Source organism: Ostrinia nubilalis, chromosome 21 (genome assembly GCF_963855985.1).
Source record: "Ostrinia nubilalis chromosome 21, ilOstNubi1.1, whole genome shotgun sequence".
Classification (NCBI taxonomy): domain Eukaryota; kingdom Metazoa; phylum Arthropoda; class Insecta; order Lepidoptera; family Crambidae; genus Ostrinia; species Ostrinia nubilalis.
In genome coordinates, this window is record NC_087108.1 from 12,890,347 (window position 1) to 12,917,986 (window position 27,640).

General features: G+C 40.0%; 1 protein-coding gene across 1 annotated transcript in view; it reads right to left on the reverse strand.

Annotated features, from left to right (window-relative positions):
• Nucleotides 1–27,640, reverse strand: part of LOC135082501 (ubiquitin carboxyl-terminal hydrolase 32) — a 98,976-nt gene that overhangs the window by 47,532 nt on the left and 23,804 nt on the right. Inside the window, exons 5-6 of the mRNA XM_063977299.1 lie at nucleotides 8,731–8,841; nucleotides 6,816–6,985 (exon numbers count right to left, since the gene is read on the reverse strand). Coding sequence (XP_063833369.1) covers nucleotides 6,816–6,985; nucleotides 8,731–8,841 — 281 coding nt within the window. The remainder of the gene's footprint in view (nucleotides 1–6,815; nucleotides 6,986–8,730; nucleotides 8,842–27,640) is intronic.

Sequence of the window (27,640 nt, forward strand, 5' to 3'; positions counted from 1 at the left end):
CCGAGGAAAGGGCGCGGCACCATACTTCCGCGTGATTCGCTATTAGACGAGATGGCGTGATAACACTAACGTTGCGTTGTTCGCGCGCGATAACGTTATAAACGTTATGAAATAGCGTTGCCGCGTTACAACCTCCCCCTCTAGTTCAGACGACGCAACGCGGTCTGGACTAGCTTAAGACTTACGCGGCCTACCTCGCCTACGCTTTTCCCTAACAGGCGGCTGGATGTGACCAACAAATGGAGTAAATTGTGAGGCATAACACTTCCCTAACTTCGCTCCAGGCTCTCCCTCCAGGAGGTAAGTGCTGTCACTCAAGGCCCTCGATACCTTATACGGGCCGTCACGCCTAGGGTTAAACTTAGGGGTTTGACCTCGATCAGTGTCGTTCAAACTTTGGGTCTTCAGTAAGACCAAATCGCCCACCTTACAGTCTGGCGGCGGCCGACGCTCTTGGTCGGCATAGTTCCTCTCGGTGGCAGCTCGGAGGCGGCTAGGGTACTCAACAAGTCGCTCGTCCGGCCCCTCCCCCTGCTTCAAAGCTACCCCGAGGCAATAACAACTGCTCTCAGACCTCAGCTTCAGCTTCGTGGTCTCCTTGACACGCTTCAGCTCGGCGTCGGCGGTAGGGGTAAGTACACGATCCTGTACAAAAGCGTACCGCCGGTCTGGTGTGTCGGCAAAACTCCACGATGCCTGCTGGATATCAATAACAATACCTGCGTCTCTGATGAAGTCACGTCCTAGAAGCGTCCTCGTATCGGCCCCAGGGATCACCAGGAATGTGGTAAATATCTTTCGACCTTGCAGGACGACAGTGACATTACCTCTAAGGACGTCGTGTACCTGTCGTGTTCCGTCTGCTAACCCGATCAATCGCTGCGTCTCCGTGAAGCGTACGCCACCTGCCACCAACTTCCGGTACAACATCGGACTGGCTAGGCAGTCCGTAGCCCCTGTGTCCATGACAGCAACACCGCTATGACCCAATATCCGGATTCTGATCGTCGGCTTAAACTGGTCGAAGTCAACTCCCGCTGTATAAAGAGTCAGATTAGGGAGGAAACAGAAATCGTGAGGCTCACCCTTCACCTGGGCGGAATTAAGCTCACTGCCACCTGAAAAACTGGCTTTCACCTCAAACTCGGCAATTTCTCGAAAATTGCGTAAAACATCGGGTGAGATAGGCATTTCACATCTATCTTGCGCACGATTACCACTGTGACACATTTCGGATGCGTTACCCTGCATCCCAGAAAAGTCGCATTTGCCACCCTGTAATATGCCCGAAAAGTTCCGGTTGCCACCCTGTGTGTCCGAAAAATTCCGGTTGCCACCCTGTGTTACAGGTGAACTACGGTTACCACCCTGTGTTACAGGTGAACTACGGTTACCACCCCGTACTGAATTAACATTCCCGGGCTTACAATTGTTTCCACAAAAATTCCCGGTTTCACCCTGTATTGTCAAAACATTCCCATTTTCACCCTGTATGACGGGAATTTTACGTGATGAGTTACGAATTTTACGTGATGAGTTACGAGTTTTCGTCTTGTTACGTGATGATAATAATGTTACGGGGGGTTTACAATTCTTGTAAAAAGTACGACGGGACCCTAAAGTGTGGAATTCCGATTGAGACTTCGAACTACACGTCTCACACTTCGATTTGATTACGCCTTGCTGGCCACATCCATAACACCGTATTGTACCATTATTACTACGCGAACTATCATTATTATTACGTTCGGGGTTGTCTTTGCTCGTGGAAGTTTTGTTATTTCGCTCACGGTTACGACAATTATCTATTTGATGACCAAATACTTTACAAAAAGAACAACGTAAACGATTACGTCCCTGTGTTTTTGCGTCATTTGAACTAGAGGGCGAGTGTGTAGGTGTGTTATCAGTTAGCGGAGAACTACTTACGGTTTTCTGGATGGAATAGGTACTTGTGGTGCCGCGTGGACCTTTACCTGCGTCCCCTTGCGTTACCTCGGCGATAGACTCTTCGATATCGCGGGCCCTATCCACCAACACGTCTAACGACACAACACTTTCGCGGGTTACGCGTTTACGCACTCGTCGGTCAAGTAGACCGTAAACAATGTCAATCTGTAGACACTCGTTCAGTTCGTATGGAAGTTTAGCTATCAACGCTCTCGTCTTCGAGATAAACACGTCGCATCGTTGCTGTCCTTGCTCTTGCGCGAATATTTCGCGAAGGATTTTGTAGGCCGGTCGTGCGGCGCCGTACATGCCTCGTAGGCGCGCGACCGCGTCGTCCCAGGTGTAGACGGAGTTCTTGACCCCTCGCCACCACACAGCTGCATCATCCACCAGCAGGATGGGGAGGCCGCGCAGCGCGTGCTCGTCGCTCACGCTCAGGCACTCCTTGTATGTAGTGACGGCGTCCAGAAATGCTTCCAAGTTGTCGGCGTCGTCCGCTCGCCCATCGAAGCGTGCCGTGCATTTTGTGAACGACCCGCCTCGGAACTGCGACTCGGATGTCGACATCGGTGGCGACTGGGGCGGTACTGCCGGCCCCGTGCTCGTCGTGCTCGTGGTGCTCAGCGTCGTCAGTAGGTTCTCGAAGAGGATGCGGTTGGCCTCCTGTTGGGACCGTGCGAAGGCCGACAGGAGGGAGGACACCTGCGACTCGGTCATGAACGGGCCCGCGGCGCTGCCGTCGGGCGCGGTCGGAGCCGCTGTCGCTTGCCGGTCGGCGCCGTGCTGAGCGACCCCCTGGTCGCCCGCGGCTGCCGATGCCGTTGCCGCCGAGTGGTCGTCGTGGTCGTCGCGGTTGCCTGCGACCCCACACTTGGATCGCGTCGCGGAAGCCATCGTTCACTCGTAAAGTTCGAGATTGCACTGTTTTCACGCCGGTAAAAACAGGTTTCGACACGTTGCTGCACTCACGGTAGGTACTTTGCCGGTACTGTTCGTAGGTTAAGGCCTCGAGTTGGGCGTCATTTTAGTCGTGGTTTCACAATATTCATTTATTGAACTCAAGCTTACGACTAAACAAACTTTTCGTGGCAAACAATCATGGGAATTTACATATTTCCACATATAAAATAGGCTAGCTCAAAATCGACCGTTCACGTTGGCGTCGCGCACCGGGAAGAAGGAAGCTTCTCGAAGCTTCCGCGTGAGTCGCGAGACGCGCGGGGGGACTGCCTCGCGCCGATTGGCCGAGGAAAGGGCGCGGCACCATACTTCCGCGTGATTCGCTATTAGACGAGATGGCGTGATAACACTAACGTTGCGTTGTTCGCGCGCGATAACGTTATAAACGTTATGAAATAGCGTTGCCGCGTTACAGTAGTTAAATTACGTTATATTAGTTTATGTTTATTAGTTGACAAATAAAAGAAATCATAAATACATTACACATGCAAGCTGCATGCAAAGGCATGGCATGGCAAATAATACTTCTTATAATTATAGCATTTAGTTAGATCACATTTGTTTAGCATAAAATGTAACCCTATATTATGTACACAGTAAACACCTAATTGGAAAATCACCGTCGTCACATTATTTATTTTTTCCGATCTCGATTACTCACCTGTTTACACGTCTCAATGTAAAAGGAAATGTATTCGTTTGAATGTTCTACGAGTACATGACTCACTAAATTATTGTCCAATTGTTAGTTTACAAATCAAAGTACGGTGCAACTATCGATTCTCCTTTTTAATGAAATTAAAAAAACCGAGGAGGTCCCCAATCGATTGTATATTTTTTATGTTCATTACCTTAGCCATTTATGTACTAATTTGAAGAATATTCTCTGAAAATATGATAATATCACGTCTGAATGTATATGATGTAGCAAGCTGGTCTAGAAGATGCGTTTTACTCCTATCTTAGAGGGTTCGGCGCGCCCGCGCGGTTGTTTTTTGTCACAGTGACAGTATGTCTCTTTTCTTTTCTTTAAAATTGGAGTAAAAGAAACAGATATACTTATACTATCACGAATCATACTGTCAAGGCGCAAGGTTGCATAAGTTGTGGAAGTCAGACACCGGCAGATATTTACACTCATTTATCGCTTATCAACGTTTATTTCGTATGTTTTACTTAGCATAAAATGACCGTCATGTTAATTATTTAAACCATTAAAAACTGACGTTATCAATGAACAATATTAATTCATTGATAAGTTAAATGTTCTGTAGCCAAATATATGATTCATTAATCGGTTCAGATGTAAATTCACAGCACGAACACAAACATAGATACAAATCTTTCTTAATTGTACGCGTAACTTGAATGCAAATGCAGGAAAAAATAATGTAATGAAGAGGATAATAAATTATTACAAGAAAGGTACACATTCCAGCTGAACAATGCGATTATGCGACTCAGTCAAGGCTGCAGTCATCATAACCATCACCTGTATATCAACAGGTTTACCTATCTATAGTATTTATTTACCTAATACACATTTCACTAGCATTACAGGAAAACCCCAATGCATAAGTGAAGTAAAAATAGTTTATTTAATCAATGTAGATGTTTTTCATTTAAACAAAAAATTCTAATGAAGTAAAACGATGAGGAAACTACTTCTAATTATTGCCCTAATATTTCATACAAAAATCTCATCAGCCAGACAGTTTTGACAGTTCCAACTCCTTGCCAGACAGTTTTTTTAGGATAGCTGCCAAAGCCACGATGACCCAAACTTCATAATTCACCAACATTCTATCCTATATTGGGAGCATACGCCGGCAAACTTTCAGCTTTTATAAAATGACGTAGGTCTGGCGTTCTCTAGCTCTTAGTCTATTATGGGAAGTACACGGTGATATTCTTGACAGGCAAAATACTGAAATTAAACCGTATTAAACAGCATCGTCATGACACAACAAGAAAAACCTATTACTATTTTGAAACGCATGTAAATCTGTGGAGCGATTTAGCATCTATCATTGTTTGTAGTTAAGTCGTTTACGATGTTTTTATATAATTAGACCAATTTGTTTTACCTAATTAATCCTTCTAAATACGTTTCGACTTTGTATTTCTTATATGTCTACTTTGTGTGGCGTGCTATAAAAATCATGCATAGAATCTATCATCTACATCGCCGTGTGAACAGGCCCTAATCATTTATTTCTCGTCAGCGCATCTGACCACTTGCGTCTCTTCAATTTGCATTAACTCGTGCACATATGGAACAATAGAGTCGTAATTGTTACATACACTTGCGTTTTCATACACGTCATGCTTGTTCTCAACTCTAATACAGAAGACAGCACGTCAAGCGAACACGGCTTTTTATACAGTCGTAATAAGAGCGGTATTGCAACAAAAATGCCTAGTCTGTTGCGCTGTTATCTGTACTGTATGCAAACGTGACAATAACATATTTCTCGATCTTTCTTTATAGAGACGAAATTACGATTCAAACTTTTTATTCTTTTTTTTTCTTTATGTGACAGGAGGCAAACGAGCAAACGGATCACCTGATGGTAAGTGATTACCGTCGCCCATAGACACCCGCAGACCCAGGGGCGTTACAGGTGCGTTGCCGGCCTTTAACACGTTGGACGCCACGCGGCTCACCGGTGAGCCTCGAACAATACAATTTCCATTGTGTCTAGCGTCTCGGCGTTCAATGACTTAAGGTGAAGATACGCTCTCTTCTTGAAAGCTTGCAGGTCGTTTCCGTCCGGAAACACCGAAGACGACAGTCCATTGCCTAAACATTCGTTTAAATGCACATATCATTCCATTGTTTATTATGTAGAATTTCATTAGGCCACTGCTGTCATGTTTCTATCAGAAAGATAGATGATTATGGAAGTACTTCAAAAATAACATTGTTGATTTGAACGCAAAATATCCCAGATTTTTCTAAACTGTCTGTCTCTATAAAATTAATTACACAGTATGATATTTAGGAATAGGCTTGAATGAGTACACACAACTTTTGGGCAAAAGGGACCCACCTAACCACCCATGACCTAAATTACGGTTCCAATGCTTTTAATGAAACCGGCATCGATTTCCGTCCATTCATTGCTTTAAGTAATTGCTTCATTATCACTAGTCATTTCACTGATTTTATCGATGTTAGTTGTAAACTGATCGGTGTTATAGAGTCGTATCTATCGACGCAATGAAATGTTAACACAGCAAAACAGCGATATTATAACTTATTAGTTTATGGTAAAAATATATCACTAAGTACATAATGGTAGTGATGTTGCCGTTCTACATTATTATTTGAAAATCTATCGACATACTCGCGTGGGCGCACGTGTGTGTGTATCGACGATGATGATACGAGTTTGATTTCGTATTCGCGTCGAGGGGCGGACTCGAATCTCGATCAGTTGAGAGCCGTAATGTAACACAGAGCACACGCATCGGGAGACGAAGATTCTAATGCGTCGGAGGTTCGAACTAGGGATCCGTGCATGTTTTACCGTACAGGTCATAGGTTTATTCTACTGCGTCGGAGGTTCGAGCCGGGCACCCGTGCATGTTTTAGCGTACAGCTTTAAGGCCATAGCAGACTTATCAACTCGGAAAGGGATCAACAACGTAGTATCGCCTTTCGCGAGCTGTCATCGCTTTTCGCGCGGCGCGAGGCGTTTACGTTACGGTGTGCGGATAAGACGTGTGCGTTGCAGTATGGAGTTTCATGCAAAGAATACTGACCGCCTCGAGTTGATACGGTTACGATCCCTTTCCGGGTTGATGCATGTGTCCTTAAAAAAGGTCATATCGACCCTATTTCATCATAGGATATTTTTTCAGCAGACTTATCGAGAGCGCCTGACGATGGTCTCACTCACCTCGTTCAGAGTGACGATATTTTCTTCATCTGCCTTGGGCCCGAGATGGAACATGGCCTTCTTAGGTGCGGGAACCAGCTTGCCCTTAAGGTTCACCAGCACCACTTCTGGGTCGAAACCCTTGTCTGCTTGCTCGGAATCGTTGGTGTCGGGGGTAGACGCTCTTGAGCCTATAATAATAAGGATGTATTAGTATTTCCTGCTATGTGCATTATTGTACAGGTTATTTAAACTTGAATGTGACATAAATGAATACATAAAACGTCATTATGTTATAATAATTAAGGCACTCTCTAACAAGTTCATTGTCAATGCCATTATGAAGTGAATCAAAATCAAAATCAAAATCAAAAAATATTTATTCAGTTTAGACCACAAGTGGCACTTATGAACGTCAATAGAAAATAATAAAAAAAGAAAAGGTAGCCCTTATGGGGCACTTTACATGTCTCCTTATCTTTTGGGCCCTACCAGCGCTTCGAGACAAACATATGGCAAGTGCTGAGAAGAAACGCCGGAACAAACTCAGTCACCACTTATTGCCAGGAATTATCTAACGGTAAGAATAGTCAAATTTAAGTACATCAAATATGTGCAGACTGAACTGACCACGCATCCTTGTCATCAATATAGTCTCGAACCTTGTAGTACCCTTTGGACATAAGGGTATTTTTTATATGTATCTTAAATTTGTTTATTGGCAATTCGACAAGGTTGTGTGGTATTTTGTTAAATATGGTAATACATTTCCCCAAGAATGAATTACCTATCTTATGCAACCTAAATGATGGAACAGCAAGTTTATTCTTATGTCTCGTGTTAAATGAGTGGACGTCACTTTTCTTAGTAAATAAATGTATATGTTTACGGACATACATAATGTTATCAAATATGTATTGCGAAGCCACAGTCAATATATTGATTTCTTTAAAAACTTCTCTAAGCGAGTCACGTGGTTTAAGACCGTATATTGCCCGAACAGCTCTTTTCTGTAAAATGAAAATTGATTCTATGTCTGCTGCTGAGCCCCACAGTAAAAGACCATAAGACATAATACTATGAAAATAACTAAAATATACAAGCCTTGCTGTTTCAACATCAGTCAAGTTTCTGATCTTTCTCACCGCAAAGGCAGCTGAACTAAGTCTTCCCGCCAAGGCAGCAATAGCAATTGTGTGCAAATGATGGCACCAGATGACGCCACTTTGGTGAAGTGGATACAGTCATAGACTATTTCACAAGAAAACAAAACTAGTGTAAAATAAACGATTTCTTCTTGTGTGTAATACCTACGTTAATTGTTTGTTCGATGTAAATTTAAATGTAGGTATTTATTTTTACATAAAAAATTCTTTGAGGAGATAAAGCATCCCCTTTTTACAGGTGACATAGACCAACTACAGCTCATGTTATGGGACTATTCTCACCCCTCGTTCCCACCGCTGCAACTCCTCTATAGCCAGAATCTACAACTTGACCGTCAATAAACACCCAACCAGTAAGGTCAAGTTTGTCCAAAGTTAAACTGGCATTGGACCCACAACGAAATTAATCAGAAGAACATACTTCAACTTCAACTTCCCTCCAGTGCAAAGCGGATGCTAGGTGAAAGCTCATGTTAATCAAATCAAATGTCGATTCATTTACCTTTTTTATGTGACAGGAGGCAAACGAGCAGACGGATCACCTGATGGTAAGTGATTACCGTTGCCCATAGACACCCGCAGTCCCTAAATGCGTTTCCGGCCTTTAAGATGTAGATATGCTCTCTTCTTGAAAGTTTGTAGGTCGCATCGGTCCGGAAACACCGCAGACGACAGTCCTTTCCACAGTTTGGTTGTACGGGGCAGGAAGTTTCTAGAGAAACGTACTGTTGTGGACTGCCAACCATCTAAAACTTTAAGTGATGGGCTACCTTGCTGCTTGAGGGCTTCGTTGGCGACGGTGCAGAGGATGCCCACCATGTCCACCAGCTCCTTCTTGTTCAGGACCCCGTCCCGGTCCATGTCGAAGATCTTGAAGCAGACTGCAAAGAAAACTTGAGGTTAGATGTCTTTGAATAAGAAACCTGGATCGTGAATGCCTTATGTCAAATATCTAGTGTTTAAGGATGGGTTGCACCATCTTACTTTAACTTTGACAAACGTCAAAAATCCGTCAAACTCCATACAAAATTCACCGGTTATTGTTATATTTACCGTCAAAGTTAGGTGGTGCAACTCAGGACTCAGCCTAAGAGAGTTAACTGTACGTCTACGCAATAATATAAATAAATAAAAATATAAAAATACGAAAACGTGGTATTATACACGATATTTATTTCCATTCAATACACATAGTTACTTATCGTTCCTGTATCGAATAATGCACACATAAGACTAAAAAAACGTGTGTAACTACTAACAAAACTAGATTTTCAACTGTATACCTAATAAATAAATAAATAAAAGTACCCCGTACAAAACATAGAGACCTCTTTGGACTGGACAAAGTTGCCTTAAAGTTTCGTTATCGCTTCTTAAATGATGGAAAAGTTATCAATAAAACTCCATTACTTTTTTGTTGTACCTACATCGTACATACTATCTCCTCATTGTGTCGTTCAAAGATCAAGGTGATGAAAATTAAGCATAAACTTCTGTGTGAACTCGTACCTAAAGATGCTAGATACAAAATACGTTAATAATAAAAAATGGAGGTAAACAGTTCTATTTTCCGCATTGAGATCTTAGTAAATTCGTTATCCTTTAAAGTTGTAAGAATGGAAGCTACAACTTCCTTACTAAACAAGGAATTAGGTGAGCATTTCGTAACAAAATACATAATGCATATTTCCTTAACATATTAAGGCCACGTTTCTAGTTGTTTTAAATTGTTTTCAACACCAAAAGATATAGCGCATTTTTCCACTTGGACGCGAAGAACAAGCAAAGAAAAAAGAAGATTCGCTTAATAAGTAAAATCAAATGGCAGCAGATTCAGATTAATTGGGATCCCTAATGAAACATAAGTACAGATTTTTGATAGTAGAAGTCTAAATTAGCTGATTTGCAATTGATTGGACTCCTTCTTTCTTATCACCTCTTAAAAATACACTACATAGTGCGTAGGTATTGAATGTACCACATCTGGTATATTATGTTATATTGTAATGAATAATTAATTCGCACGCAGCGACATTGTTAGATAACGCTTATCAGCATTGTATAATAATACGGCCAATAAATTACGCGGCGTATTGTGCCGGTACACAATACACGTTACGGCCCGAGGACGTAGAGAGACGGAAAGCCTTGGGAGCAAGGTCGATTCCCGATGAGGGTCAAGTAATATTAGACTCGGGTTTTAGTGGGCAGGCACCGCTCTCCTGGCGGGGAGAGTCCCACACCCACATAAACCACTGACTGTCCCCATCGGCCAGTGGGTATGCGCAAAGCATTTCCCGACGCAAAAAAAGGGCATATAGCATACTAGCTTTCCGCCCGCGCGCGGGCCGCGGCTTTGCCCGCGTGGAATTGTGTCTGTCACAGAAAAACCTTATCGCGCGCGTCTCTGTTTCAAAAACCGGGATAAAAACTATCCTATGTCCTTTCCCGGGACTCAAACTATCTCTATGCCAAATTTCATCAAAATCGCTTCAGTGGTTTAGGCGTGAAAGCGTGACAGACAGACAGACGGACAGACAGAGTTACTTTCGCATTTATAATATTAGTATAGACTAGTATAGATAGTAGTGACATAGGACGTGACAGAGCATACACGTCTGAAGCATATCTAAAGTCTCGCTGACGCTTGACGTCACAAAATATACTTTATAAATAAATACTTTCTTTCTTTCAAAAAACCCCTTCCGTGTCACTCTTATAGTGAAGCGCTGATTCAATTAATGTATGTAAACCTGTAAAATTATAGGTACTGGTACATATCAAAACAACCTAGACAAATCATCAAGGATTTAAAACCAAGAAGAAAGAATGATGCCATGATATTAACCTTATTTGGTAGACATACTTGTACTACGTATTTGCATATTTTTAAATGTCCATGATTTCTAGATAAATATTATTTTAACCCAGTAGTGTTAATCAAATTAATATTCTCGTCAAACAAAAATATTACCGAAAAAAATTACCAGCCAGATCAACATGATGATTTTCCAATAATTAATGTTAATTAACGTGACGACAAAACGTTTCACCGTGGAAATAATATTAATAGACATTTCAAACAATAGGTTTTTGTGTTTTAAGAACTGAAGTTTCTAGTTTTGCATGAGTAATATTGATAAGTATTTTTGTTGTTTTGATGGTATAGGCAGGCAGATACTATATCCGAATGTACAATACATACATGCATGACACCTGACGATTGACACGTTACTAGAAGAAATGTATCATGTACCAGATATGAAATACTAAAAGCAACAACAATCAATTGGCCTAACACTAGGCGCAGACCACCGATTTTTAGTTGGCCGATAGTTAGGCCCGATTTTAATTTGTATGAAGATTCGGTGTAATGTACGTACTTCCATACATGCCCATACTGATCAACTGCCCGACTAAACTATCGACCGATGAAAAATCGATGGTCTGCGCCTAGGCTAAATATCCTTGACATCGTTCATGCCGGTGACATTCCCATAGCAGTAAGTTTAGCTATCATGAAATTCTATTCTATTTAGCCTTCTACCTTGGCCTTGAACAAAACAAGGGAATTAACCCTGGCGAAACAAACCATGGCCTTAAAAAAACAAGAGTCAATTGATAAAACATCCTAGATATGTCATTGTCAGTCTTAGGTCAGAGGTAAGGAGGAAGCGCGTTGGAGGAAGTCCGTATTTGGCAGATTAACGCAGATCTTGACACAGCCAGGTCATTGGACAGGGACAAAGAAGATGGCGGAGACATTTGTGACCGTAGAGGACAATGGAAGGGTGGCTTAGACTATGGCGGGGTGAAAAACCCTAGTAGACTATGAAGAAGTTAAGGATTGTACCTACTACCGTTATTTCCATTTATTTCAACCGGCAGACAGTGGTGACTAAGTTTGTTGCGGCGCATCTTTTCAGCACTTGCCAGATGCTGGTCTCGAAGCGCTGGTAGGGCAAAAAGAGTATGGGACTTGTAAAGGCTCCAGCAAAATTTTGCGTGAAAAATGCGTTTTTTTTAGCAAAAATGCTAGAAAGACGCTAATGTCCGTTAATATCAGCGCAAGTAGTCCCGAAAACAAGATGGGTTTGAATCTAAGTAACTAATATAATTGCTATAATTAGAAATGTTTTCAGCTGCACTGATACATAATACAGACTTTTTAGAAATATTTATTAATTACGTATAATGAATATATTATTTTTTACTCATTTTTATTTGCGTTGCATTACAATAGCTCAAGCACCTAGCAAATAGAAGTTAATTTTGTATCGTAAAATTCGTTTTCATTTATTATGTATGTATAATTGAAACAGATTAAAACTAATAAGTTATTAGTAATAACACAGACGCGAAAACGAGGCACATTACAAGTAAAAAGTCGCGTAATGATGGTAGTAACATCAATTAAACATTTCTAACAAGGCAGACGACGCGATTACGCGCTCGAGTGCGTATCGTACTTTATGAACGTTTCTAGACTCTAGTCGGATCCAAGCGTTCCTGTCGTTCATACTGAGATTTTGACATGAGCGATAGCGACAGACATCCAAGTATATCCTCCAGTCTGTTGTCAATTGTCCATAGTAGTTTGTATAACTATCAAAAAGAGAGTTAAGTAAGGTAATTTTAGCATGTTGGTTGCAAATCATAGTCACAACTAAATTTTATATCTTCTTTAGAGTTCCTTATTGTCGGGAATCACGATATGACACAAAACAAAGCTCGGAAATTTCTATACAGTGGTTATGCCATTGTCAGCCAATGAGCAGGTTTCCTTACAACTTTTTTCCTTTATTACTATTTCTTAACAATATCAGTTTAAGTTAAAATTACTGTTTTATTGGTTCTGAAGTGAAATCTCATAATTATAATCTCAATAAAATTCCTAATCATCTACTTATTCAGCTACAAATATGAGTGCAAACCGAGTGTCTGTTTTACCATAAACTATTACAAAAGATTTGATAAAACACTTGATAAAGAACAGTTTCTCATGTGTAAAAGATGTAAATTAAGTAGATATACCTACACAATTTAGTAAAAATGTTAATTAGTGTCGGATCGTTACGCAATTTATTTTTACAGATAAAAAAGTTTCTTCACGTTCCCAGACATGAGTTAGATAGATATACGTAGGACGTAGGTATATACTCGTATATACCTACATACAAAATACCTACCTGAGGTCAGAAATATTATGATTTTATGTAAATCCATCGAGTCGAAGATAAACGAAACAAAACACAGTCTTAAACATTACAGTATTCCCTAACTAAATAAACAGGTAGTTATGTATTGTCTTAACTAACAGCTCAAACACTATTCCTAGCCTTAGCCGTTGTAGTTTAGTTAGTGTAGTTTAATTCCATAGCTTACACAGTTTTCTACAGTTATATGCAAACTGTAAACTATACAAACACTATGGGACTGCGTCAGCTATAACTACAACCGACTTATGACTAGGATTAGTAAAACTTAGATTAGCTTCTGGTCTGCCATCAATGGACCCATAGACATTATTCATGTGGTACTGAGACCATAAAGAGTTCCGTAGGCAGTTGACGACACGCAGCGCATAATCAAGTTCCGTACGGGTCACACGCACAGCGGACTTCCGTACTGAGTACTGTGACAGCTGACAACTGTCACTCAGCAACTGTCAGGCAGCAGCAGTTCACAATAGCGCGCTTGGTTTTATGATTCGGGTCGCTAAATTCAAATTATGCTACAGCTTTTTAATTGAATCATTAATTTGACTCCGTGGTTCAGTGGCTAGAGATTTACTCTCTCGACCCCTGACTCTACGTTCGATATCCATGATATGGGATACATGTAAAATAATTTGTCCAACATGCAGACTTGGAATCAACTTGGTTGTTCGAAAAAAATAAACCCTAGCGTAGAATATAGAACTCTTATAATATACCGGCCGTTTGGTGTAGTAGTTCAGAACGGACTACTATGCCGAGAGATCTCGGGTTCGATTCTCGACCGGGCAGAAATTGAAATGATGAATTTTAATTTCTGTGACGGGTCTGGGTGTTTTCTATGTATAATTATTTATTTATTTCGAAAAAAAAAAAGGATTGAAGTCATTGAAGTATGTTTATATCCGTTGTCTAGTACCCATAGTACAAGCTATGCTTATTTTGGGGCTAGAGGCGCAGTGTAAAATGTCCAAGGATATTTATTTATTATTTATACCAATATAGCGTATGTGGCTAACATACAAAGGAGGAATCTTCAGAGCATATTTTATGCAAGTCCTAAAAATATAATTTCAGCCTCAAAGGTATTTGCACAGCTGCACTTCGCAATTTTGCATCAGGCGGATCGTATTGTGTCCATCATGTAGAGTTGATTGATGTTATCACATATTCGGCGCTAATCCACCGGGAATTTATCGCACACGAGACAATACTCGAATCGCCCTGATAACAGGCACTATCAGAATATAATTACTCTTTAAGGGGCCTTTACACCAGACGATCTTTATCTTATAGAGATAGGTTGTGCTGAGCGCTCGGATTGGACTTTCTGTGAAGCAAAAACCGTTCGGTTATCTAATGGACTTCATACATAAAGATAAGATATTGTTGTTTAGTTATAATAAGACGGTAATAAATACAAACGATGCAAATCCTAATCAAGTAACAGCCGAGGGGCATTGAAGTGAGATGGTGACATTAGTGGTGTCTAAGCTCAAGAAACTATTCTTGAGCTTAGATTACTATTATTGTCCCAAACGCATACTTTAATGACAAAGCGCGCAATGTTGTGGTGTGTAAAAGAACTTTTTATAGGAATAATATTCCATAAACATTTGAATTTCAGCCTTTGGTATGATGGTCCTGTCGCATCAAGCAAATATTCCTTTAAAATTTCTAGACTGCCTTAGTGTGGGGGATAGATTTGGTGAACTTTTATATTCCAGTCGTGTCGTGTAAACGCGGGCAAATCCTACCTGCAGCCGCTGACGTCACCGATAGCGGGAGTCAACAGCAGTGACATTGCTTCTGCTGATACAGACTTTATTTATGACTTATACAACAAACGCGTCCGTCAGCCAGACGATAGGTAGGTACGTACTGAACCTGCCAACTGTGGCAGATTTTTTTCTATACACCTATTTTCCCAGTTTTATCTTAGCCGGTATTCCCACAGTTGAGAGGTCAGACGATATTGGTTTTGATGCCTTTTAATAACTGACTTTAGTTGGAGTTTTGACAAAATGTTGATCCTATTTTCTTTTCTAAGTCAAAGTCAAAGTCAAAATTTCTTTATTTGTTTGGACTAATAAATAGTTCTTACAAATCGTCATTTTGCTCTTAAGGAGCCTCTACATGTCTCATAATCTTTTTACCCTACCAGCGCTTCGAGACCAACATTTGGCAAGTGCTGAGAAGAAGCGCCGCAACAAACTCAGTCACCACTGTCTGCCGGTTAATATAAATAAATAGAAATAGTAGTAGTAGGTACATTCGATTCAGGAGCAGTTCACTGAATTTACCATGCATTCTTGTATGGTGTATCTTATAAGAATGGGTATACAAGATTGCGTGGTATATTAAACAAGGTAGTGACTACTAGGAATGGTCGTTCGATCATTTCAGCCAAATGACGTCCATAGCTGGTCAAAGACAAGGATTTCGACAAGACCGGCCCTGCGCTGCCCGTATCCAGGTGCTTCTCATGACCTTCACCAGATCGTCGGGTTACCTAAAAAGAGGCGAGCCCAGTCCCTTGACTTTTAATGAACGTACAAAATTACAATTATGCATTTAAAATACTTTAAAAAGTTGAAAAAAATAAGGAATAGTTATTATTTTACTGCATGTAGACCAAAAGGTTTATTCGCTCTTTAGTTACTAAGAATGAACGATTTACACAAATTATACTGATAATCTACATGCACACAGCGACCTTCGAGTTATCACGAAATCTTTATCAAATCCATATTAGCATTTTATCTTAGTTACTATGCATCCATAATAATGCAGCTGGTAGTGCTGGTACATAATTCCAAAACAAGCTTCATATTATTTTAGTGGTAGAGAAAATCCACTTTGATTGATGGTGACATAAACGAAAAACTACGAGCGTGAAACTTTGGACCTGCAGGAAAAGTTACTGATATGATATACAAGTAAGTACATAAACTAGCTGTTGGCAGAGGTTTTATACATGTGTATAGTATAGTTTCATATAGGCTGGACGCAGTCGCTACCTACCGGTTACATGGAAATCATTGGGGGTGGTATATGTACAGAAGTGGACGTCCTATGGCTGAAATGATGATGATGGCGATTATAGTTTCGGTCAGTGGTAACACATTTTTCATTGAGATATTTTCATGGCCTTTTTCATTCTCTCTCCTATAAGATTTAGCTTCGTACTATGCATCCTAGAATGCATCTCACTTAATATCTGGTGCGAGTGCAGTCAAATGCTATCTTTGCTTTGAATAAAAACAAAGATTTTCCTACGACAGCAGATCTAAAGACATATAATATTGCGATTTGTAACGTTTCTTAACTTATTGTTATTAACTCGGTTAAATAGCTAGTCTTTATTTTAGTAGGTAGGTAATGTAGGTATTCTACTTATACAACTGTATAACTCTACCTAGAGCTGAAAACAATAGCACAGGGCGCATGATAACAAGAGCTGTGATGAATGATCCAGTCGTGAAGGACGTCATATTGTGTGACGTACAATAACGAACGAGTGTATGTTGTTCGAGCCGAAATGAAACCTACGTGGTGCAGAGCGCAATAACGACACGCGTTTTTACTGGCCACTTTTTTTATCTGTCAAATTTGTATTTTTTATGCATGTCATAATTTTGTTTGATACGCAATACAATTCTTGAGTATGTAAGAACTGCTTTTTTTTCTGCTCACCATCTTCTACGGCTTAAATCATAATTTCTCACACGAAACATTGGTCCTTCTCCGCCGAACACTAACTGGATTACCGCAAACCAGAGTCAGCGAGCCTATAAATTTGCAAATACTGGAGACTACGCATCGGCCAGGATTGGAAGATTGGTACTGGAGCTGCCCCATCATCACAAAGCGCATCGGTACGGCCAGCCAACCTTTCTATTTCCCAACCTATCTCCTCTATTTGTGTTTGATACTTGCGCTTCTCCTGATTTCAGTCGTGGATGTGAGTTACCCGCTCGGTCAAGACTTTTCAACCGAATTAAACCGCAAGCACCAAGTGCACCTTCGCAGTAATTATAACCGTGAGTACTCCACTTTCATTTACTACTAAAATGAGCGTATCTGAGACTTATGACACGCTAAGTGCGGGCTCAACGCGTGACAAGTCTCCATATAGGACAAACAGTGACTGTGATATTAAATTGATCCGAGAACTCGTTAAAAAACGAGGAATTATCAAAGGGAGGCTTACAAGGTTCATTAACTACCTAAAGTCATTTGATGGTATAGATGTTTTGCCTAGTCAGAATGTTATGGACTTGAAACTGCGCATACAAGGCGTCACTAGTCTTTATACTGAATTTAATTGCATTCAAACACAACTAGAAGAAGCAGTGTTAGACAGTGATCTCGATGAACAATTAAATCAAAGAGAATCATTCGAAGATTCTTACTACACTGTTTTAGCCAAGGCAGAATGCATAATCTTAAAATCTAATGCATCTACCACTAATTTGAATGGCAATCATAACCTAAATTCTGTTAAGCTACCTACCATTACTATACCCACCTTTGACGGTTCCTACGAGCACTGGTTGGAATTTAGGGATACTTTCCTTTCACTTGTTCACAATTCCACTGAAATTTCTAGCATACAAAAGTTTCATTACCTAAAATCTTCGCTTAAGGGTAGTGCTGAGTTGGTGATAGATTCATTGGAGTTTTCTAGTGCTAACTATGACATTGCATGGGAACTGCTTCTCAATCGGTACAACAACAGTAGGTTATTACTTCATAATCACGTCAAGTCACTGTTCAATATCCAGACAATAGGCAAAGAGTCGCCAGTTTTAATTAGAAAATTGATAGACACTGTTCTAAAAAATCTACGCGCATTAAAGGTCCTCGGGGAGCCTACAGATTCTTGGGACACTTTAATAATTTATTTAATAGTGTCAAAGCTCGATAAAACCACAGAACGCGAATGGGAACAGTTTAGAGGCACTTTATATTCTGAAACTGGTGACTCCAAAACGAAACTTAAGGTTGATCACTTGATGAACTTCCTTAAAAGTAGGGCTGATATGTTGGAAACATTATCCGTGTCGCACAGCAAACCCGATAATAACTATAAACAAACTTTACACGCCAATACAAGGGTTCACTGCAATGTTTCCACACACGATAGCAGCAAGTCTAACGTAATAGTCTAAGATCCCGCTATACAACGACCTTCATCGAGATGCTTATTTGATGAAACATATTTTATATTCAATTTAACATGTCAATAATTATATTGCTTAAGGGTTGCCTAATAAATTTCAGTCCAGGATATGATTAATTAATCATTAAAAAAAGTTTTATTTTTAAATATTTCATCGGTTTGACTATTAAACAAACTCCATACCAATCGAAAGTATGAAGCCCATAGAATATGCAAACGTTAGGTTGCCTATTCTTTTCCAGTCATAACTCTCGGGTTGCCAGGTATAAACAGGTAAATTGATAGAGCATTTTGCACCGGTCTGATAATTTAATCAAATTTAAATGAAAATAAAGATTATTTCATTATGAATACGGTGGTATAGGGTTGCCTGCGAAAAATCAGTCCTGAATGACGGTTGTCGAATTTTGTAAAGTGAAATTAAAACTGAAAGGTGACATTTTTCGAGTAGTTGGCAACATTTGGGAAAGACGAGTTGTATGAGGCGTTTGTGTGTCTTGTCAAGAGGTGTCGCTTGGGTGAAGAAATTTCTCCAGTGTTGCCATGCTTTGGGAGATTTGGTCCAAAAATGTCGAAAGTGGAAATAACGACTTCCGGTCAAAAATTTGGATGACGCCTCCTGCAAAAGGGTCGTACAAATGACATTTGACCATTTTCATCTCGATCACCTGGCAACACTGGCAGCTACGGGGAAAAGTATTTTTTTTCGACATGGGTGTCTTTAAAGTTAAGGACGGACAGAAGGAGATATGGCAGAAAAAATCCAAAAATGGGGTTTGGTCCCAGATTATGGGAAAAATCCGAAAATTCAGAAAATCAAGATGGCGACCGAGTGAGCGGTCATTTTGTAAAAAGTTTCAGATTTCTGATTTTTCAAATGCATTTTTTGGGCAGTTGGCAACATTTGGGAAAGTCGAGTTGTATAGAGCGATTACGTAGTTTGCTGAGGAGTATCGTTTGGAAAAACAATATTTTCCAGTGTTGCCATACTTATTGCATTTTTCGCTTAATCTAGACCATTCTCCGCGCCGAAACCCATTTTTACTTTTTTTCTAACTTAAACCAATCCCGTGAAACAATTCCTTAAAACCACCCAAGTCCCAAAATTTTGTGGCCCCATAACTGCCAGTGTTGCCAGGTAATCGAGATAAAAATAGTCAAATGTTATTAGTTTGACCTATTTGCAGGAGGCGTCATCCAAATTTTGGACCAAAAGTCGTTATTTCCATTTTTTACATGTTTTGACCAAATCTTTCAAAGTATGGCAACACTGGAAAATGTTGTTTTTCCAAACGATACTCCTTAGCAAACTACGTAATCGCTCTATACAACTTGACTTTCCCAAATGTTGCCAACTGCCCAAAAAATGCATTTGAAAAATCAGAAATCTGAAACTTTTTACAAAATGACCGCTCACTCGGTCGCCATCTTGATTTTCTGAATTTTCGGATTTTTCCCATAATCTGGGACCAAACCCCATTTTTGGATTTTTTCTGCCATATCTCCTTCTGTCCGTCCTTAACTTTAACCTTTAACTACCGACCTATACGTCTCTCAGACGTAATAAATTTTCATTTTGAAATATTTCTAAAATCACGCTACTTTTGGCGTCGCCTCTCCCGCTACCTTCCTCCCTCCGCGTCGCAAGCCACCAGTCGACTTCGCGTCCGTGGCAAGTTCATATGTCTCTGTGTCGAAGCGATCGACGTCTCACAGACGTAAGTACGGTGTTTATGTAACGAAATTTCGTACGCATAAACAAGGGCGAGATCAGTCGTAGCCGATTTTTATCCTCGCTAGTACGTGAATTAGTCATCCCAGAAATGAAACTACGCGTTTAAAATGATATAATCCTATCGAGCGAGTTTTAGGACCCGCCGATATGCCCGAGCCTCTACCACCAAAAAATTATCTAAATCCAGATCCAGGTGTTAGAAAGACGTGTGAAATCTGTCCCGTACGGTTGAAAAGGCGAACGAGTACTGTTGCTGCAAATTTAAGAAACTAATGTACCTTACTTGCTGCCTACAAATATGCAGTGACTGCAAACGTACGTAGTGAATGTACCAATTATTCAAGTGCTGTCATTTTTTTTATATTATAACTAAGAAGTAAGATTTGTGTTTTATTTTGATAATTGTTTATAGAAGATAACATATTTTAAGTTCATTCGTTGTTTAATATTGAATTCTAGAGAAAAACAAGACTTAAGTAAGTCCTTAAAATTAGGTGCCAAATAATCGTGACCTCTCGAATAACTGTTGATTTTACCTAAAAAATAACGTGTATTTTTTTGAAATCCTGTAGTTTACTTACCTCAAATAACAATCTTGTTAATTCATAAAATAGAAAAATGTTGCAGGCAAATACACTTGTAATTTCATTACTTAAATTTTTACGTCTCTCAGTCGTCACATCGGCGTAAGTGCTGCGTTTAGACCAGGTCGGCAGCTAAAGGTTAAAGACACCCATGTCGAAAAAAAATACTTTTCCCCGTAGCTGCCAGTGTTGCCAGGTGATCGAGATGAAAATGGTCAAATGTCATTTGTACGACCCTTTTGCAGGAGGCGTCATCCAAATTTTTGACCGGAAGTCGTTATTTCCACTTTCGACATTTTTGGACCAAATCTCCCAAAGCATGGCAACACTGGAGAAATTTCTTCACCCAAGCGACACCTCTTGACAAGACACACAAACGCCTCATACAACTCGTCTTTCCCAAATGTTGCCAACTACTCGAAAAATGTCACCTTTCAGTTTTAATTTCACTTTACAAAATTCGACAACCGTCATTCAGGACTGATTTTTCGCAGGCAACCCTATACCACCGTATTCATAATGAAATAATCTTTATTTTCATTTAAATTTGATTAAATTATCAGACCGGTGCAAAATGCTCTATCAATTTACCTGTTTATACCTGGCAACCCGAGAGTTATGACTGGAAAAGAATAGGCAACCTAACGTTTGCATATTCTATGGGCTTCATACTTTCGATTGGTATGGAGTTTGTTTAATAGTCAAACCGATGAAATATTTAAAAATAAAACTTTTTTTAATGATTAATTAATCATATCCTGGACTGAAATTTATTAGGCAACCCTTAAGCAATATAATTATTGACATGTTAAATTGAATATAAAATATGTTTCATCAAATAAGCATCTCGGTGAAGGTCGTTGTATAGCGGGATCTTATACTATAACACAACCGAAAAAGTTATGTTTAATGTGTAAAAAGCCGCATCCACTATACTCTTGTCAGCAATTTTTAGATACTGATGTTCTAGGTAGACTTAATTTTGTAAAACAGAATAACCTATGCGTTAATTGCCTGCGTCAGGGCCACACGTTTGCAGACTGCCGATTCGGGCCTTGTAGATTATGTAACGATAAACACAACTCGCTAGTTCACCGCAATACGCACGATTTAAACGCACACAAATCGCCTGCATCAATGTTATCGCTGCACTCTATTAAGGAACCGCTTACCGAGGCGCCGCAACAGGCCGTCGCCTCCGCCACGCCCGCGACGTCAACGCAATCACATAATTTGAACACATCTGGTTCGATCCAGGTAAACAAGGCACACATAGATGATTTACGATGCGATCTAAGTAGTGTCCATCAACCTGTTTTGCTTTCTACGGCGTTGATTGAAATAGCAGATATTCACAATAAATATCACACCGCGCGTGCATTGCTTGACAGTGGCAGCCAGCGCAGTTTTATTACAAAGAAATTATGCGATTCACTAAATTTACCACTAATACAGTCCACTCATGAAATACGTGGCGTTGGAAACTCGGTGACACAAACTACGCAAATGTGTAACATCGATATTCAGTCACGGACCGCAGCTTATAAAACTAATTTGCAATGTTTTGTTCTTTCGAATATTACTTCAGCACTGCCATCAGTACCTATACAAAGCGCACAAATCAGGATTCCTGATAAGATGCTTTTGGCAGACCCATTCTTTTACAAGTCTCATGATATAGATATTCTAATAGGCGCAGACAAGTTTTGGGATTTGTTAAATACTGAAAAAATTAGATTATGTAATGGCCCATTCTTACACGACACAAAACTAGGTTGGATAATTTCAGGCCCCATTTACACTAATGCGAAACATTTTAATTACAGTAACTGTAACTTTACACAGTCTTTTGATTCTCAGCTTCGTAAGTTTTGGGAATTAGAGGAGTTGCCTAGGGTTCAGGACATCTACAGCAAAGAGGAGCGTGCATGTGAAAACCATTTTGTTCAGACTACGAGGCGCGATGAGAATGGGAGGTTTTGCGTTAGTATTCCTTTTAAAACTTCACCTGACACATTAGGAGAAACTTATTCAATGGCAGACAATCGATTTTTGGCATTAGAGAAACGGTTACAACGTAATCCCAGTTATAAAAAATTATACACCGATTTTATACATGAGTACATAGACTTAGGTCACATGTCTGAGGTGTTTAACTATGGCAAACCTCACTATTTTCTGCCACACCATGGCGTGTTCAGGGAGCATAGCACGACTACTAAACTTAGAGTGGTGTTCGATGCAAGCGCAAAATCATCCTCAGGCCATTCATTAAACGATCTACAAATGGTTGGCCCACCAATACAAGGCGATTTAGTGGCCATTTTGTTGAGGATGCGGCAACATAAATATATTGCATGTGCCGATATAGAAAAAATGTACAGGCAGTGTTTAATTGATGATAAACAAAGAAATTTACAATTAATTCTTTGGCGGGATGAACCATCGCAACCTTTACGCATTTATCAATTAAATACTGTCACATACGGTACAGCATCAGCCCCCTTTTTAAGCTGCCGCTGCTTAAAGGAGGTAGCTGCTAATTGCACGGACAGTGACGTCATTAGAGTCATTACGGAGGACATGTACGTGGACGATATGATTACAGGTCACGACGATTTATCTAAATTGTTGTCAATCTGTCAACAAACCGCGAAGGCGTTGCAGGCAGCATGTTTTCCTTTGCGCAAATGGTGCTTTAACTTTAAAAATAATGAGTCAGTAGCACCAAATATAATGAAAAATTTCTCATTAATTGATCAGGCTAGTTCCAAAACGTTAGGCTTAGGTTTTTGTAACCAGACTGACGAGTTTCACTACACAACGCAATTTAAAAGTGAACATAATAAAATCACTAAGCGCAGTATTATGTCAAATATTTCACAGATATTCGACCCACTGGGCCTACTGAGTCCTTTTATAGTGACAGTCAAAGTTTTGTTGCAAAAATTGTGGCTACTGAAATTAGACTGGGATGACGAAGTTCCGAGTGACGTCGCCCTAGTCTGGAACCGGTTTGCTAACGCATTGCCTATTTTGCATACTATACACATACCGCGTCATGTCATTGGTAGTGATCCCGATCGCATTGAATTGCATGTTTTTACCGACGCCTCAGAAACAGCGTACGGCGCCTGTGTTTACGTGCGCACAATATGCAAGGATTCGAATATTTTAGTGAGATTGCTATGTTCAAAAGGAAAGGTGGCCCCTCTCAAACCTGTAAGCATGCCTAGACTTGAGTTATGCGGTGCTTTATTAGGCGCACGATTATATGAGAAGGTTAGGGAAACGCTTCGTTGCAATTTTGATGGTGTCTATTTCTGGTGTGACTCAACAATAGTGCTGGGCTGGTTACGCATGTCACCCAGTCTACTCAAAACATTTGTCCAGAATAGGGTGTCTGAAATTCACGAGATCACTAAGGAAGTTCCTTGGCGTCATATCAGCGGAAAACATAACCCAGCTGATCTCGTGTCACGAGGTGTCAAGTTGGAGGATTTGCCTTCAGCAAGTTTGTGGTGGGACGGTCCCTCTTTACTTCATGACAATACCTTTGACAGTACAAAACCTATGTCCACTGATTATTCTGAAATTGCACAGAAGGACTTACCTGAAACAAAAATCAAGCAGGTACTCGCTTTAACATCTCAAACGCAATCTCCACAGTCTTTGTTTCCTTTTGAACGATTTTCTCAATTTAATCGCATGAGACGAGCAGGAGCATATGTATTACGATTTATTTATAATTTACGCAACAAAAATAAACGTTGCACTGGCTCACTTACTGTTGATGAATTGAAATTGTCAGATTTAATGTTAGTAAAAATGTCTCAAATTGAATCCTTTCCAATTGAATATAATATGTTAATGAATAATAATGATTTAAAGAAAAACAATAAATTATGCAAATTAAATATTTTTATGGATGAAAATAAATTACTACGTGTAGGTGGCCGTTTACAAAATTCTGCAATGTTTACATACGCAAAGAAACATCCCTTACTAATTTCTGGTAAACATTGGTTCTCAGTGCTGTTGTTCCGTCACGAGCACAAGCAACTGTCGCACGCAGGTGCGCAAGCGCTGCTTTACAGCGTGCGTGAGTCATACTGGCCAGTCAGCGGCAGGGATCTCGCCCGGCAGGTAGTGCACACTTGCGTTGTATGTACTCGACTGAGAGGCCGAACCCTTACGCCTATCATGGGAAACTTACCACTAGAGAGAATCACTCCAACATTCCCCTTTATGCGTTGTGGAGTGGATTACGCCGGGCCAGTGCTCGTACTCAACCGAAAGGGCAGAGGTGCTAAATTAATCAAATCTTATATTTGCATTTTTATATGTTTTGTAACAAAAGCAGTACATTTAGAATTAGTAAGCGATCTTTCCACAAATTCTTACCTGTTGGCGCTAAAAAGATTTATTTCCAGGCGGGGTAAACCTGCTGAAATTTATTCTGACAATGGCAGAAACTTTGTAGGCCTCATGAACGAATTTAAACATTTTTTATCACAGTCACATTCTGAAATTGCAGACTTTGCTTGTAGTCATGACTAGAGTTGCCGCGAATAGTGGTTATAGCGAATAGTCGAATACCGATTAATCGCCATTCACTTTGGCGAATAGTCGAATAACTCGACATTACTATTCGACATAAAAATATTAAAATTATTTCTAATTTCTTCTAAGGTTGTGAGAAAAGAAAACAATAAAGTTAAAGAAATCTGTTTCATGTTATCCATACCTACATAATTATACACCACTACTTTTTTATCACCGGAAAAATTTTAACAGGTTATGTAGGAATGTGTGAAAATTATAAAGTAAAAAAAAAATTTAAATTTTTATAAAGTTAATGTTTTTATTAAATTTTCTTTAGTCCCTATTTTACGCGTCACAGCTGGGCCACTCCGCTGCTCGTTCATTCAGTAGAGTAGTCGTACGCGCTCGCACATTGATCTGTCTGTCTCGCTCACGCCTTGACCACGCTTCCAGTGTTATTATTACTAACTTAGACCATTTTAATGCAACATTTCAAGTAATTTTGAGTTCTAATAAGTGTTTCATTACACTTACGTACTTCTTTACGTGGTATTCTGACTGTTAACACTAATTGTAAGTTAATAATACAATGAAATACCTACCTACTGTGAATACGTTACGAATACACACCAATGTGGCTAGTGTACAATGCAATAGTGGCGAGGCTACTACGACTTTAAAAGAAATTTGTAATTCAAAGATCTGCCAAAACAGCGGCTTTCAGTGTTATCATCACAGAATAATAATAATGTATTACTTAGCTACCTATCTTAGGCTATTTTTATTGCAACATTTCAAGTAGGTAATTAGAATTGTAATGAAACGCAGGGCAAAGGACGAAAACAGTAATTTAGTAATTACGTAATACGTCACGTTGTATTTCTGTGAGTTTTTAACACTAGTTAATAATAATACCTACTGTGTAACTCCAATTGAGATCGCGCGTCGTTCGTAGTTCGTGAATTTAAGATCCGCCATAACAGCTGAGTGGTGCGAACAGTTTTAGATGGTGGTTTTAGTAAGCGCTTAGGTAAAATAATAAAATAATTCAACTTTCCCTTCATACTTACCCGGGCTTAGGATCGGCCTTAGGACCGGCAAAATTCAATGCTTTGATAAGCACCCTGCATCGTGCTGAAGTGTGGCTGTCTCGGTACAGTCGCAAAACCGCACTACACAATTTCTCCGGCCAAGAATAATAATGCACGTATCATTAACACGTATTCACGTGAGGTGAATTGGTAAGACAACGTAATAATTGCACGACACTATTGACTTGATTGATACAATGTTAACAAGACAGTTCACGACCGATCAAGAGCTCGCGCGCGCAGTGTTGCCAGTCGGGTCTAGTCAGAAATCACCAGAAATATAAAAAAAGTAACCTTTTTGAATAAAAAGTAACCTTCATACGGGGGGGGGGGGGGGGGGGGGGGGAGCGATGATGGTGGAAGGTTGTTCATGAATGGAAAATGAATACAATTCATCTAAATTCGAAAAGTGACCAGTCGTATAAAAACGTTTCATGGATTTGCGTTTTATTATCGTAAAACATTCGCTAAAACTCATTTTTTTAACAAATATAAATGCACTTTATGACATAATTTTACTTAATATTTTTTACTGAATAACCTGTAAAAGTTAATTCTACAATTTCTGAAAAATCACCTAAAAGTAACCTTTTCATTAGTGTAACCTAAAAGTAACCTCTGCAGTTCAAAAGTAACCTAAAAGGTTACAAAAGTAACCTAAAAGGTTACAAAAGTAACCTTCTGGCAACACTGCGCGCGCGCGCAACTGACCGACCGCGGCCGGCGGCCGGGCGAGCGAGAGGGCGGCGCGGGGCCGCGGGTGATAATGGCCGCCGCACAACAAACGTACACCGCCGCCTTTAGGAAGCGTCGGGCCGGCAACGTCGCATCTCTCTCCATAGTAACGGGCGGCCTTGCGTTGCCGCGTTGAGCGTAAATATTGCTAGCGACGCGTGTGTCCAAATATTACCAATTTTGGGATGAAATTTTGAGTAGCTTTATTTAACTTTTTTTTTGCATAAATAGGATCAGTATCAATAACTCATTACCCAGAATTTTTTTTTTCGGTGATAAAAATTTAGTGGTGTATGTAGTAAATTTTGGGCATGTTTTGAAGAATCATCTATAGAGCAACCTACTAAAGAGCACCCCAAGAATGCCACTGCTGAAGAAATCGCCCACTACATCGCATTAGCAAAGGCTGACAGAAAAAAAACCGATATGAATGGTGGACTTTGAGTACCAATAAGAATAGATTTCCTATATTAAGTAAGCTTGCTAAACGATACTTAATCACACCAGCAAGCTCCGTTTATTCAGAAAGACCATTTTCCGTGGCAGGTTTAATTTACGAGGAAAAACGAAACCGACTTGCTCCCGAACG